Source organism: Oncorhynchus nerka, linkage group LG8 (assembly GCF_034236695.1).
Source record: "Oncorhynchus nerka isolate Pitt River linkage group LG8, Oner_Uvic_2.0, whole genome shotgun sequence".
NCBI classification, from domain to species: Eukaryota; Metazoa; Chordata; class Actinopteri; order Salmoniformes; family Salmonidae; genus Oncorhynchus; species Oncorhynchus nerka.
This window is the reverse complement of record NC_088403.1, coordinates 71,851,656-71,868,313: the sequence shown is the minus strand read 5'-3', so window position 1 is coordinate 71,868,313 and position 16,658 is coordinate 71,851,656. Positions and strand designations below refer to the sequence as shown.

General features: G+C 44.0%; 1 protein-coding gene across 1 annotated transcript in view; it reads right to left on the bottom strand.

The window, feature by feature from the left end:
* LOC115127133 (zinc finger CW-type PWWP domain protein 1-like) overlaps nt 1-16,658 on the bottom strand; it is a 64,561-nt gene that overhangs the window by 1,439 nt on the left and 46,464 nt on the right. Inside the window, 4 exon segments of the mRNA XM_065021173.1 lie at nt 1-18; nt 207-282; nt 10,836-10,916; nt 13,637-13,722. The exon segment at nt 1-18 is cut by the window's left edge and continues 44 nt beyond it. Of these exon segments, the coding sequence (XP_064877245.1) occupies nt 1-18; nt 207-282; nt 10,836-10,916; nt 13,637-13,722 (261 nt within the window).

Below are 16,658 nucleotides of genomic sequence, written 5' to 3'. Positions count from 1 at the left end.
GAAGCATCTCCATCACCTCTATATCCCACAACAACAAGAGTTGCAGCTCCTCATGAATGAACACATTTAATTTGGAAGTCACGGCCTATAGTCTTTTCAAACAGACCCCAGCTATAGCTACAACAAGGCATTATTGGAACCTTTTAAAGGAGCCTGTAGTAAGTTCAGTGTGTGTGTGTATAGTATTTGTGAAGTATTGTGTGTACCAGCAATGTCGCTGTCCTCTGACCTCTCTCTGTCTGATGTTTGTTGAGTCCAGAACCCAAACCTAGACAACCTCCCCTGAGAGAGAGAGAGAGACAGAGAGAGTAGAGAGAGAGACAGAGAGAGTAGAGAGAGAGAGAGACAGAGAGTAGAGAGAGTAGAGAGAGACAGAGAGAGAGTAGAGAGGGAGACAGAGAGAGAGTAGAGAGAGACAGAGAAACAGAGAGAGAGAGAGAGAGTAGAGAGAGACAGAGAGACAGAGTAGAGAGAGACAGAGAGACAGAGAGAGAGAGACAGAGAGAGACAGGGAGAGAGAGAGACAGAGAGAGAGAGAGTAGAGAGAGACATAGAGAGAGAGAGAGAGAGAGAGAGAGAGACAGAGAGAGACAGAGAGAGTAGAGAGAGACATAGAGAGAGAGAGAGAAAGAGAGACAGAGAGAGACAAAGAGACAGAGAGAGACAGAGAGAGAGTAGAGAGAAGGAAGGGCATATGTTTATTAAGCAACACACACAAACACAGTGAATAATTGCAGTGGATACAGTGCCTTCGGAAAGTATTCAGACTCCTTCCTCGTTTCCACATTTTGTTACGTTACAGCCTTACTCTAAAATTGATTAAATAAAACATTTTCCATCATCAATCTACACACAATGCCCCATAATGACATCACAATGCCCCATAATGACATCACAATGCCCCATAATGACATCACAATGCCCCATAATGACATCACAATGCCCCATTATGACATCACAATGCCCCATAATGACATCACAATGCCCCATAATGACAAAGCAAAAACAGGTTTTTAGACATTTTTGCAAATGTATAAAAAGTTTTAAAAAACAGTATTCAGACCCTTTGATATGAGACTCAAAATTGAGCTCAGGTGCATCCTGTTTCCATTGATCATCCTTGAGATGTTTCTACAACTTGATTGGAGTCCACCTGTGGTCAATTCAATTGATTGGACAGGATTTGGAAAGGCACACTCCTGTCTATATAAGGTCCCACAGTTGACAGTGCATGTCAGAGCAAAAACCAAGACATGAGGAGAAAGGAATTGTCTGTAGAGCTCCGAGACAGAATTGTGTTGAGGCACAGATCTGGGGAAGGGGACCAAAAAATATCTGCAGCATTGAAGGTCCCCAAGAACACAGGGGCCTCCATCATTTGTAAATGGAAGAAGTTTGGAACCACAAAAATTCTTCCTAGAGCTGGCCGCCCGGCCAAATTGAGAAATCGGGGGAGAAGGGCCTTGGTCAGGGAGGTGACCAAGAATCCGATGGTCACTGACAGAGCTCTAAAGTTCCTCTGTGGAGATGGGAGAACCTTCCAGAAGGACAACCATCTCTGCAGCACTCCACCAATCAGGCCTTTATGGTAGAGAGGCCAGACGGAAGCAACTCCTCAGTAAAAGGCACATGACAGCCTGTTTGGGAGTTTGTCAAAAGGCACCTAAAAGACTCTCAGATGATGAGAAACAAGATTCTCTGGTCTGATGAAACCAAGATTTAACTCTTTGGCCTGAAGAGGAGAGGATCTGCAGAGAAGAATGAGAGACACTCAACAAATACAGGTGTGCCAAGCATATCTAAAAAAGACTTTGAGGCTGCATTTGCTGGAATACTTACCAGTCAAATGTTAGGACATCTACTCATTCCAGGGCTTTTATTTATTTGTACTACTTTCTACATTGTAGAATAATAGTGAAGACATCAAAACTATGAAATAACACATATGGAATCATGTAGTAACCAAAAAAGTGTTAAACAAATCAAAATAGATTTTTTATTTGAGATTTTATTTTTATTTCACCTTTATTTAACCAGGTAGGCTAGTTGAGAACAAGTTCTCATTTACAACTGCGACCTGGCCAAGATAAAGCAAAGCAGTGCGACACAAACACAGAGTTACACATGGAGTAAACAATTAACAAGTCAATAACACAGCTGCCTTGATGACAGCTTTTCACACTCTTGGCATTCTCTCAACCAGCTTCATGAGGAATGCTTTTCAAACAGCCTTGAAGGAGTTCCCGCATATGCTGAGCACTTGTTGGCTGCTTTTCCTTCACTCTGCGGTCCAACTCATCCCAAACCATCTCAATTGGGTTGAGGTCAGGTGATTGTGGAGGCCAGGTCATCTGATGCAGCCCTCCATCACTCTCCTTCTTGGTCAAATAGCCCTTACACAGCCTAGAGGTGTGATTTGGGTCATTGTCCTGTTGAAAAACAAATGATAGTCCCACTAAGCACAAAACAGATGGGATGGCATATCTCTGCAGAATGTTGTGGCAGCCATGCTGGTTAAGTGAGCCTTGAATTATAAATAAATCACAAAGTGATTCACCCCCCAAAAAAAACACAACATCACCTCCTCCTCCATGCTTCACGGTGGGAACCACACATGTGGAGATCATCTGTTCACAAAAACATGGCGCTTGGAACTAAAAATCTCCAATTTGGATCAAAGGACAGGGTTAGGGTTAGGGTCTAATGTCCATTGCTCGTGTTTCTTGATCCAAGCAAGTCTCTTCTTATTATTGGTGTCCTTTAGTAGTGGTTTCTTTGCAGAAATTCAACCATGAAGGCCTGATTGACGCAGTCTCCTCTGAACAGTTGATGTTGAGATGTCTGTTACTTGAACTCTGTGAATTATTTATTTTGGCTGCAATCTGAGTTGCTGTTAACTCTAATGAACTTATCCTCTGCAGGAGACACTGGGTCTTCCTTTCCTGTGGCGCCTCATGAGAGCCAGTTTTATCATAGTGCTTGATGGTTTTTGCGACTGCACTTGAAGAAACTGTCAAAGTTCTTGACATTTTCCGGATTGACTGACCTTCATGTTTTAAAGTCATAATGGACTGTCGTTTCTCTTTGCTTATTTGAGTAGTTCTTACCATAATATGGACTTGGTCTTTTACCAAATAGGGCTATCTTCTGTATACCACCCCTACCTTGTCACAAGACAACTGATTGCGTCAAACGCATTAAAGAAAGAAATTCCACAAATTAACAAGAAACACCTGTTAATTGAAATGCATTCCAGGTGACCTCTTGAAGCTGGTTGAGAGAATGCCAAGAGTGCAAAGCTGTCATCAAGGCAAAGGGTGTCTACTTTGAAGAATCTCAAATATAAAATATATTTTGATTTGTTTAATACTTTTTAGGTTACTACATGATTCCATATGTGTTATTTAATAGTTTTGATGTCTTCACTATTATTCTACAATGTAGAAAATAGTAAAAATAAAGAAAAACCCTAGATTGAGTTGAGTAGGTGTTTCCAAACTTTTGACTGGTACTGTTTGTAAATGTGATATTTCCTTTAGTTTTTATACATTTGCAAAAATCTCTAAAATCCTGTTTTTGCTTTGACATAATGGGGTATTGTGATGTCATAATGGGGTATTGTGATGTCATAATGGGGTATTGTGTTTAGATTGATGTTGGGAAAAGAACAACTATTTAATCCATTTTAGAATAAGGCTGTAACGTAACAAAATGTGGAAAAGGTCAAGGGCTCTGAACACCTTTCCGAAAGCACTGTATGTGAGTGTGTGTCTGTGTTTTTTATTGACTATTTTTGTGGATACCAGAGGTCCTCACAAGGATAGCAAAACAAGAAAAATTCAGACAAGTGGGGACATTTTGCCTGTCCCCAAAAGGAAAGATTCTATTTTAGGCTTAGGGGTTTTAAGGGTTAGGGTTAGAATTAAGGTTAGGGTTAGGAGTAGGGGATAGGTAGGTTTAAGGTTAGGGTTAGGAGTAGGGGATAGGTATAGGTATAGGATTAGGGGTTTTAAGGGTTAGGGTTAGAATGAAGGTTAGGGTTAGGAGTAGGGGATAGGTAGGGTTAAGGTTAGGGTTAGGAGTAGGGGATAGGTATAGTTTTAGGATTAGGGGTTTTAAGTTAAGGTTTAGGGTGAAGTTTAGGGTTATGATTAGGAACGATAGAGTTTTGCATGGAAATAAATTATTTGGTCCCCACAAGGATAGCAATACAAAACTGTGTGTGCAGCATATGGCTGATATAGCACTTTCCACTGAGTCGGCTTCAGCTCCAGACAGACTGGCCAAGAAACTGAGGACAGAAACATATTACCCTCACACTGAGTCTGCTTCAGCTCCAGACAGACTGGCCAAGAGACTGAGGACAGAAACATATTACCCTCACACTGAGTCTGCTTCAGCTCCAGACAGACTGGCCAAGAGACTGAGGACAGAAACATATTACCCTCACACTGAGTCTGCTTCAGCTCCAGACAGACTGGCCAAGAGACTGAGGACAGAAACATATTACCCTCACACTGAGTCTGCTTCAGCTCCAGACAGACTGGCCAAGAGACTGAGGACAGAATATGTGACGTGTGTGTGTTGTGTATATGTGAGGGGAGATGGCCTGTGTGTGTGTTGTCAGGTTGAATATCTCCCCCTGGTGACAGGGACTTGTAACAACCAACTAGAAATCTGACTGACAGAACAATAGAGACTAATGAATGAATGGATGTCAAATTCTGAATGCCATCTTTGGGACGTTAACTCTGACGTCATCCCATTGAAGGTAAAATGTAAAAAGGTTAGGCTACGGAAAGCACAAACCATGGATGGATGGATATATGGATGGAATAGATAGATACAGGTAACTGCCAGAATAAAGGAAACACCAACATAAAGTGTTTTAATAGGGAGTTGGGCCACCAACCAGAACAGCTTCAATGAGCCTCGGTGTCTGGAAATCTATTGGAGGGATGTGACATCATTCATCTATGAGAAATTGCATCATTTGGTGTTTTGTTGATGGAAAACGCTTTCTCAGGCACCGTTACGAATCTCCGATAAACCCCCTATACTCTGTTGAGACACCCTTTAAACCCCCTATACTCTGTTGAGACACCCTTTAAACCCCCTATACTCTGTTGAGACACCCTTTAAACCCTCTATACTCTGTTGAGACACCCTTTAAACCCCCTATACTCTGTTGAGACACCCTTTAAACCCCCTATACTCTGTTGAGACACCCTTTAAACCCCCTATACTCTGTTGAGACACCCTTTAAACCCCCTATACTCTGTTGAGACACCCTTTAAACCCCTATACTCTGTTGAGACACCCTTTAAACCCCCTATACTCCGTTGAGACACCCTTTGAACCCCCTATACTCTGTTGAGACACCCTTTGAACCCCCTATGACAGTGAAGAGGCGACTCCGGGATGCTGGCCTTCTAGGTAGAGTTGCAAAGAAAAAGCCATATCTCAGACTGGCCAATAAAAATAAAAGATTAAGATGGGCAAAAGAACACAGACACTGGACAGAGGAACTCTGCCTAGAAGGCCAGCATCCCAGAGTCGCCTCTTCACTGTTGACGTTGAGACTGGACAGAGGAACTCTGCCTAGAAGGCCAGCATCCCGGAGTCGCCTCTTCACTGTTGACGTTGAGACTGGTGTTTTGCAGGTACTATTTAATGAAGCTGCCAGTTGAGGACTTGTGAGGCGTCTGTTTCTCAAACTAGATACTCTAATGTACTTGTCCTCTTGCTCAGTTGTGCACCGGGGCCTCCCACTCCTCTTTCTAATCTGGTTAGGGCCAGTTTGCGCTGTTCTGTGAAGGGAGTAGTGCACAGCGTTGTGCGAGATCTCCAGTTTTTGGGCAATTTCTCGCATGGAATAGGGTTTCAGAAGAAAGGTCATTGTTTTTGGCCATTTTGAGCCTGTAATCGAACCCACAAATGCTGATGTTCCAGATACTCAACTAGTCTAAAGGCCAGTTTTATTGCTTCTTTAATCACAACAACAGTTTTCAGCTGTGCTAACATAATTGCAAAAGGGTTTTCTAATGATCAATTAGCCTTTTAAAATGATAAACTTGGATTAGCGAACACAACGTGCCATTGGAACACAGGAGTGATGGTTGATGATAATGGGCCTCTGTACGCCTATGTAGATATTCCATTGGAACACAGGAGTGATGGTTGTTGATAATGGGCCTCTGTACTCCTATGTAGATATTCCATTGGAACACAGGAGTGATGGTTGCTGATAATGGGCCTCTGTACTCCTATGTAGATATTCCATTGGAACACAGGAGTGATGGTTTCTGATAATGGGCCTCTGTACGCCTATGTAGATATTCCATTGGAACACAGGAGTGATGGTTGCTGATAATGGGCCTCTGTACTCCTATGTAGATATTCCATTGGAACACAGGAGTGATGGTTGCTGATAATGGGCCTCTGTACTCCTATGTAGATATTCCATTGGAACACAGGAGTGATGGTTGCTGATAATGGGCCTCTGTACTCCTATGTAGATATTCCATTGGAACACAGGAGTGATGGTTGATGATAATGGGCCTCTGTACTCCTATGTAGATATTCCATTGGAACACAGGAGTGATGGTTGATGATAATGGGCCTCTGTACTCCTATGTAGATATTCCATTGGAACACAGGAGTGATGGTTTCTGATAATGGGCCTCTGTACTCCTATGTAGATATTCCATTGGAACACAGGAGTGATGGTTGTTGATAATGGGCCTCTGTAGGCCTATGTAGATATTCCATTGGAACACAGGAGTGATGGTTGCTGATAATGGGCCTCTGTACGCCTATGTAGATATTCCATTGGAACACAGGAGTGATGGTTGCTGATAATGGGCCTCTGTACTCCTATGTAGATATTCCATTGGAACACAGGAGTGATGGTTGCTGATAATGGGCCTCTGTACTCCTATGTAGATATTCCATTGGAACACAGGAGTGATGGTTGCTGATAATGGGCCTCTGTACTCCTATGTAGATATTCCATTGGAACACAGGAGTGATGGTTGCTGATAATGGGCCTCTGTACTCCTATGTAGATATTCCATTGGAACACAGGAGTGATGGTTGTTGATAATGGGCCTCTGTACTCCTATGTAGATATTCCATTGGAACACAGGAGTGATGGTTGCTGGCCTCTGTACTCCTATGTAGATATTCCATTGGAACACAGGAGTGATGGTTGCTGATAATGGGCCTCTGTACTCCTATGTAGATATTCCATTGGAACACAGGAGTGGTGGTTGCTGATAATGGGCCTCTGTACTCCTATGTAGATATTCCATTGGAACACAGGAGTGATGGTTGCTGATAATGGGCCTCTGTACTCCTATGTAGATATTCCATTGGAACAAAGTGATGGTTTGATGATACAGTGGGTTCTGTACAACATTAAAATGTAGATATTCCATTGGAACACAGGAGTGATGGTTGCTGATAATGGGCCTCTGTACTCCTATGTAGATATTCCATTGGAACACAGGAGTGATGGTTGCTGATAATGGGCCTCTGTAGGCCTATGTAGATATTCCATTGGAACACAGGAGTGATGGTTGCTGATAATGAGCCTCTGTTCGTCTATGTAGATGTTCCATTGGAACACAGGAGTGATGGTTGCTGATAATGGGCCTCTGTACTCCTATGTAGATATTCCATTAAAAATCAGCCGTTTCCAGATACAGTAGTTATTTACAACATTAAAAAGTGATTTTCCTTCAAAAACAAGAACATTTCTAAGTGACCCCAAACTTTTGAATGGTAGTGTATATACTGTATAGAGATAGATAGAACAATAGATAGAACAACGGACAGACAGAATATAATTTATGCTATGAAATGGGCAGTTCCCCCTACTAGCAAATAGCTGACAAAACAATTCAAGCTTGTTTTGAAAAATATATTTTTGAATGCACCATCAGTCACGACTTCGCATATGAAACAGAAAGGATTGAATATAGCCCCACCAAGTGAACTTTTACTATAGTTGAGTGTAGTTGTTTTTAGGCTAACGTTAACTAGATAAGTAACTAGCATTTGGAACGACGGCAAAGATTTTTTTAGAACAAACCCGCATTTGTGAGTAAACTTGAGGTAAATGTCTAATAAATGCCTAAGCATGTATCAATAGAAGAGTCACCTGAAGCTTGAGAGGAATGGAAGACACAGTAGGAAGGCAGTGAGGCAGAGGGCTTGTTATAGGGCCCTATGCATTGTCCTTTTTTGCACTAACACTCTTGCACGGACTCTACCCACACACACACACACACACACTTACAGTGACAATCCAACACACACATATAACATGTGCACACATGCATACTGATGCCACACACACTCACAGCATATACTGCTGCTACTGTCTATTATCTATCCTTTCAGTATACTGCTGTTACTGTCTATTATATATCCTTTACCCCTACCTACAGTATACTGCTGTTACTGTCTATTATCTATCCTTTACCCCTACCTACAGTATACTGCTGTTACTGTCTATTACCTATCCTTTACCCCTACCTACAGTATACTGCTGTTACTGTCTATTACCTATCCTTTACCCCTACCTACAGTATACTGCTGTTACTGTCTATTATCTATCCTTTACCCCTACAGTATACTGCTGTTACTGTCTATTATCTATCCTTTACCCCTACCTACAGTATACTGCTGTTACTGTCTATTATCTATCCTTTACCCCTACCTACAGTATACTGCTGTTACTGTCTATTATCTATCCTTTACCCCTACCTACAGTATACTGCTGTTACTGTCTATTATCTATCCTTTACCCCTACCTACAGTATACTGCTGTTACTGTCTATTATCTATCCTTTACCCCTACCTACAGTATACTGCTGTTACTGTCTATTATCTATCCTTTACCCCTACCTACAGTATACTGCTGTTACTGTCTATTATCTATCCTTTACCCCTACCTACAGTATACTGCTGCTACTGTCTATTATCTATCCTTTACCCCTACCTACAGTATACTGCTGTTACTGTCTATTATATATCCTTTACCCCTACCTACAGTATACTGCTGTTACTGTCTATTATCTATCCTTTACCCCTACAGTATACTGCTGTTACTGTCTATTATCTATCCTTTACCCCTACCTACAGTATACTGCTGTTACTGTCTATTACCTATCCTTTACCCCTACCTACAGTATACTGCTGTTACTGTCTATTACCTATCCTTTACCCCTACCTACAGTATACTGCTGTTACTGTCTATTACCTATCCTTTACCCCTACCTACAGTATACTGCTGTTACTGTCTATTATCTATCCTTTACCCCTACCTACAGTATACTGCTGTTACTGTCTATTATCTATCCTTTACCCCTACCTACAGTATACTGCTGTTACTGTCTATTATCTATCCTTTACCCCTACCTACAGTATACTGCTGTTACTGTCTATTACCTATCCTTTACCCCTACCTACAGTATACTGCTGTTACTGTCTATTACCTATCCTTTACCCCTACCTACAGTATACTGCTGTTACTGTCTATTACCTATCCTTTACCCCTACCTACAGTATACTGCTGTTACTGTCTATTATCTATCCTTTACCCCTACCTACAGTATACTGCTGTTACTGTCTATTATCTATCCTTTACCCCTACCTACAGTATACTGCTGTTACTGTCTATTATCTATCCTTTACCCCTACAGTATACTGCTGTTACTGTCTATTATCTATCCTTTACCCCTACCTACAGTATACTGCTGTTACTGTCTATTATATATCCTTTACCCCTACCTACAGTATACTGCTGTTACTGTCTATTATCTATCCTTTACCCCTACCTACAGTATACTGCTGTTACTGTCTATTATCTATCCTTTACCCCTACCTACAGTATACTGCTGTTACTGTCTATTATCTATCCTTTACCCCTACCTACAGTATACTACTGTTACTGTCTATTATCTATCCTTTACCCCTACCTACAGTATACTGCTGTTACTGTCTATTATCTATCCTTTACCCCTACCTACAGTATACTGCTGTTACTGTCTATTATCTATCCTTTATGTATACAGCCATGTTATTTGTACTGAACTGGTATCCCATGTATACAGCCATGTTAGTTGTACTATAGCCATGTTATTTGTACTATAGCCATGTTAGTTGTACTATAGCCATGTTATTTGTACTATAGCCATGTTAGTTGTACTATAGCCATGTTATTTGTAGCCAAGACAACGCAGGAGTGGCTTTGGGACAAGTCTCTGAATGTCCTTGAGAGGCCCAGCCAGAGCCCGGACTTGAACCCGATCGAACATCTCTGGAGAGACCTGAAAATAGCTGTGTATCAACGCTCCCCATCCAACCTGACAGAGCTTGAGAGGATCTACAGAGAAGAATGGGAGAAACTCCCCAAATACAGGTGTGCCAAGCTTGCAGCGTCATTCCCAAGAAGACTGGAGGCTGTAACGTCTCGATGTCTAAAAACCTGTTTTTGCTGCGTCATTATGGGGTATTGTGATGTCATTATGGGGTATTGTGATGTCATTATGGGGTATTGTGATGTCATTATGGGGTATTGTGTGTAGATTGATGAGGGGATTTTTTTCATATACATTTTAGAATAAGGCTGTAAAGTAACAACATGTGGAAAAGGGGTCTAAAACACCTTCCGAAGGCACTGTATATATCTTCATCTTTAACTCTGTTTGAAGATGACCCATAGGTAAGCATTTCACTTTTAGTCTACACCTTCTGTTTACGAAACATGTGACAAATAAATTGAGATTTGGATGGACAGATATAATAGATAGATAGACGGATTGAACCTTGAGTGGAATACTCTTTGCTTGTGTTGCTATGAGGACAGCTTCTCTCAACTTCTTCTTGAATCTCTGGAGAGACTTCCCCTGTAGGAGAGGAGAGGAGAGAGGTGGAAAGGAGAGAGGAGGAGAGGAGACAGGGATGAGAGGAGGAGAAGAGAGAGGAGGAGAGGAGATGGGAATGAGAGGAGAGGAGGAGAGGAGACAGGGATGAGAGGAGAGAGGAGGAGAGGAGACAGGGATGAGAGGAGAGAGGAGAGGAGACGGGGATGAGAGGAGGAGAGGAGACGGGGATGAGAGGAGGAGAGGAGACAGGGATGAGAGGAGAGAAGACAGGGATGAGAGGAGGAGATGAGAGAGGGGGAGAGGAGACAGGGATGAGAGGAGAGAAGAGAGGAGGAGAGGAAACAGGGATGAGAGGAGAGGAGAGAGGAGGAGAGGAGACAGGGATGAGAGGAGACAGGGATGAGAGAGAGAGGAGGAGAGGAGACAGGGATGAGAGGAGAAGAGAGAGGAGGAGAGGAGACAGGGATGAGAGGAGAGAGGAGGAGAGGGGACAGGGATGAGAGGAGACAGGGATGAGAGGAGAGAGGAAGAGAGGAGACAGGGATGAGAGGAGAAGAGAGAGGAGGAGAGGAGACAGGGATGAGAGGAGAGAGGAGGAGAGGGGACAGGAGGAAAGGAGACAGGGATGAGAGGAGAGAAGAGAGGAGGAGAGGAGACAGGGATGGAGGAGGAGAGAAGAGAGGAGGAGAGGAGACAGGGATGGAGGAGGAGAGAAGAGAGGAGGAGAGGAGACAGGGATGAGAGGAGAGAGGAGGAAAGGAGACAGGGATGGAGGAGGAGAGAGGAGAGGAGAGAGGAGACAGGGATGAGAGGAGAGAGGAGGAAAGGAGACAGGGATGGAGGAGGAGAGGAGACAGGGATGGATGAGGAAAGGAGACAGGGATGGAGGAGTAAAGGAGACAGGGATGGAGGAGGAGAGAGGAGAGGAGAGAGGAGACAGGGATGAGAGGAGGAGATGAGGAAAGGAGACAGGGATGGAGGAGGAGAGGAGACAGGGATGAGAGGAGAGGAGACAGGGATGAGAGGAGGAGAGGAGACAGGGATGAGAGGAGAGGAGACAGGGATGAGAGGAGGAGAGGAGAACCCACAGCTAGGGATGAGAGGAGGAGAGGATACAGGATCAGAGGAGGAGAGGATACAGGATCAGAGGAGGAGAGGAGACATGGATGAGAGGAGAGAGGAGGAGAGGAGACAGGGATGAGAGGAGAGAGGAGGAGATGAGACGGGGATGAGAGGAGAGAGGAGGAGACAGGGGTGAGAGGAGTGAGGAGGAGAGGAGACAGGGATGAGGAGAGATGAGGAGAGGAGAGAGGGATGAGAGGGGAGAGGAGGAGACAGGGGTGAGAGGAGTGAGGAGGAGAGGAGACAGGGATGAGGAGAGATGAGGAGAGGAGAGAGGGATGAGAGGGGAGAGGAGACAGGGATGAGAGGAGGAGAGAGGAGAGGAGAGAGGAGACAGGGATGAGAGGAGGAGATGAGGAAAGGAGACAGGGATGGAGGAGGAGAGGAGACAGGGATGAGAGGAGAGGAGACAGGGATGAGGAGAGATGAGGAGAGGAGAGAGGGATGAGAGGGGAGAGGAGGAGACAGGGGTGAGAGGAGTGAGGAGGAGAGGAGACAGGGATGAGGAGAGATGAGGAGATGAGAGAGGGATGAGAGGGGAGAGGAGGAGAGGAGACAGGGATGAGAGGAGAGAGGAGGAGAGGAGACAGGGATGAGAGGAGAGAGGGATGTGAGGAGAGAGGAGGAGAGGAGAGAGGGATGTGAGGAGAGAGGAGGAGAGGAGAGAGGGATGTAGGAGGAGAGAGAGAGGGATGAAAGGAGAGAGAAGGAGAGAGGAGAGAGGAGAGAGAGAGAAAAAAAAGAGTCAGGACAGATATGAGCAGTATAGGGTTAGTATAGTAAAGTAATAAAATATAATACTGCATTGTCCATTTGGTTGGAATGAAAATTGTTCTTCTGCCTTCATCCCAACCACAGGTTAGGGTTAGTGCCCAGACACTCACCCATGTTAAAGGCCCAGGGTCAGCCACAGTGCAGTGCCCCTGGATGTAGAGGCCTATACAATGTCTGAGGTTTTCAACAGGCCTATACAATGTCTGAGGTTTTAAATGCATATTGTATTTTACTCTAGAGTTGACGTTGATTAGTAATCGTGTGCTTTTATTTCAGTACATCCAAAGTGTCATGATCCCTGATGGTGCTCTCACCAGGCATTACATGACTCATGATCATATATGGAATGAGGAATACCAACACTACGTATTTTATTAAATAAACTAAATGTAACTACAGTAACGGTTGGCATTTCATTTTCACACTGTACCGAAACCAAACTGTCACCCCAAAACCATAACAGGTACTAAACAGTTGTTTATGGACTGTTCGAACGCTAATAGATGAGACAGAAGAGGGCAAATCAACTGAAATCAACACTAGCTCAGTGGGCTAACACAGTCCCAACTGAAATCAACACTAGCTCAGTGGGCTAACACAGTCCCAACTGAAATCAACACCAGCTCAGTGGGCTAACACAGTCTCAACTGAACCCAACACTAGCTCAGTGGGCTAACACAGTCCCAACTGAAATCAACACCAGCTCAGTGGGCTAACACAGTCTCAACTGAAATCAACACCAGCTCAGTGGGCTAACACAGTCCCAACTGAAATCAACACTGTGGACTAACACTCGTGAGTGGCACAGACAGCCAGGGTTAAATTGCCCTTTCCAGAAGACTAACCGTGATGGCGGCATCCTCAGTGAGTTCTGTGTAATTTCTGACTTTAGACCGACACACCCAGGCTCTGCTGACTGGTTCAACCCCAGCTCAGTGGGCTAACACAGTCTCACACAAAATCAACATACAGCTCACAATCAGAAATGTTCACATGAAAGTGTTTTCATTCAGTCATCTATAATAGGAGACTTCCACTGATCTTACAGGGTACAGGTCAGTGTGTATCTTACAGGGTACAGGTCAGTGTGTATCTTACAGGGTACAGGTCAGTGTTTATATTACAGGGTACAGGTCAGTGTGTATCTTACAGGGTACAGGTCCGTGTTTATCTTACAGGGTACAGGGTACAGGTCAGTGTGTATCTTACAGGGTACAGGGTACAGGTCAGTGTGTATCTTACAGGGTACAGGTCAGTGTTTATCTTACAGGGTACAGGTCAGTGTTTATCTTACAGGGTACAGGGTACAGGTCAGTGTGTATCTTACAGGGTACAGGGTACAGGTCAGTGTGTATCTTACAGGGTACAGGTCAGTGTGTATCTTACAGGGTACAGGTCAGTGTGTATCTTACAGGGTACAGGTCAGTGTGTATCTTACAGGGTACAGGTCAGTGTTTATCTTACAGGGTACAGGTCAGTGTGTATCTTACAGGGTACAGGGTACAGATCAGTGTGTATCTTACAGGGTACAGGTCAGTGTGTATCTTACAGGGTACAGGTCAGTGTTTATCTTACAGGGTACAGGTCAGTGTGTATCTTACAGGGTACAGGTCAGTGTTTATCTTACAGGGTACAGGTCAGTGTGTATCTTACAGGGTACAGGTCAGTGTGTATCTTACAGGGTACAGGGTACAGGTCAGTGTGTATCTTACAGGGTACAGGTCAGTGTGTATCTTACAGGGTACAGGTCAGTGTGTATCTTACAGGGTACAGGGTACAGGTCAGTGTGTATCTTACAGGGTACAGGTCAGTGTTTATCTTACAGGGTACAGGTCAGTGTGTATCTTACAGGGTACAGGTCAGTGTGTATCTTACAGGGTACAGGTCAGTGTTTATCTTACAGGGTACAGGTCAGTGTGTATCTTACAGGGTACAGGTCAGTGTGTATCTTACAGGGTACAGGTCAGTGTGTATCTTACAGGGTACAGGTCAGTGTGTATCTTACAGGGTACAGGTCAGTGTGTATCTTACAGGGTACAGGTCAGTGTGTATCTTACAGGGTACAGGTCAGTGTGTATCTTACAGGGTACAGGTCAGTGTGTATCTTACAGGGTACAGGTCAGTGTGTATCTTACAGGGTACAGGTCAGTGTGTATCTTACAGGGTACAGGGTACAGGTCAGTGTGTATCTTACAGGGTACAGGTCAGTGTGTATCTTACAGGGTACAGGTCAGTGTGTATCTTACAGGGTACAGGTCAGTGTGTATCTTACAGGGTACAGGTCAGTGTTTATCTTACAGGGTACAGGTCAGTGTGTATCTTACAGGGTACAGGGTACAGGTCAGTGTGTATCTTACAGGGTACAGGTCAGTGTGTATCTTACAGGGTACATGTCAGTGTGTATCTTACAGGGTACAGGTCAGTGTGTATCTTACAGGGTACAGGTCAGTGTGTATCTTACAGGGTACAGGTCAGTGTGTATCTTACAGGGTACAGGTCAGTGTTTATCTTACAGGGTACAGGTCAGTGTGTATCTTACAGGGTACAGGTCAGGTCAGTGTGTATCTTACAGGGTACAGGTCAGTGTTTATCTTACAGGGTACAGGTCAGTGTGTATCTTACAGGGTACAGGTCAGTGTTTATCTTACAGGGTACAGGTCAGTGTGTATCTTACAGGGTACAGGTCAGTGTTTATCTTACAGGGTACAGGTCAGTGTGTATCTTACAGGGTACAGGGTACAGGTCAGTGTGTATCTTACAGGGTACAGGGTACAGGTCAGTGTGTATCTTTACAGGGTACAGGTCAGTGTTTATCTTACAGGGTACAGGTCAGTGTGTATCTTACAGGGTACAGGTCAGTGTGTATCTTACAGGGTACAGGTCAGTGTTTATCTTACAGGGTACAGGTCAGTGTGTATCTTACAGGGTACAGGTCAGTGTTTATCTTACAGGGTACAGGTCAGTGTTTATCTTACAGGGTACAGGTCAGTGTGTATCTTACAGGGTACAGGTCAGTGTGTATCTTACAGGGTACAGGGTACAGGTCAGTGTGTATCTTACAGGGTACAGGTCAGTGTGTATCTTACAGGGTACAGGTCAGTGTGTATCTTACAGGGTACAGGTCAGTGTGTATCTTACAGGGTACAGGGTACAGGTCAGTGTGTATCTTACAGGGTACAGGTCAGTGTTTATCTTACAGGGTACAGGTCAGTGTGTATCTTACAGGGTACAGGGTACAGGTCAGTGTGTATCTTACAGGGTACAGGTCAGTGTTTATCTTACAGGGTACAGGTCAGTGTGTATCTTACAGGGTACAGGTCAGTGTGTATCTTACAGGGTACAGGTCAGTGTGTATCTTACAGGGTACAGGTCAGTGTTTATCTTACAGGGTACAGGTCAGTGTGTATCTTACAGGGTACAGGGTACAGGTCAGTGTGTATCTTACAGGGTACAGGTCAGTGTTTATCTTACAGGGTACAGGTCAGTGTTTATCTTACAGGGTACAGGTCAGTGTGTATCTTACAGGGTACAGGTCAGTGTGTATCTTACAGGGTACAGGTCAGTGTGTATCTTACAGGGTACAGGTCAGTGTGTATCTTACAGGGTACAGGGTACAGGTCAGTGTGTATCTTACAGGGTACAGGTCAGTGTTTATCTTACAGGGTACAGGTCAGTGTGTATCTTACAGGGTACAGGTCAGTGTGTATCTTACAGGGTACAGGTCAGTGTGTATCTTACAGGGTACAGGTCAGTGTGTATCTTACAGGGTACAGGTCAGTGTTTATATTACAGGGTACAGGTCAGTGTGTATCTTACAGGGTACAGGTCAGTGTGTATCTTACAGGGTACAGGTCAGTGTTTATCTTA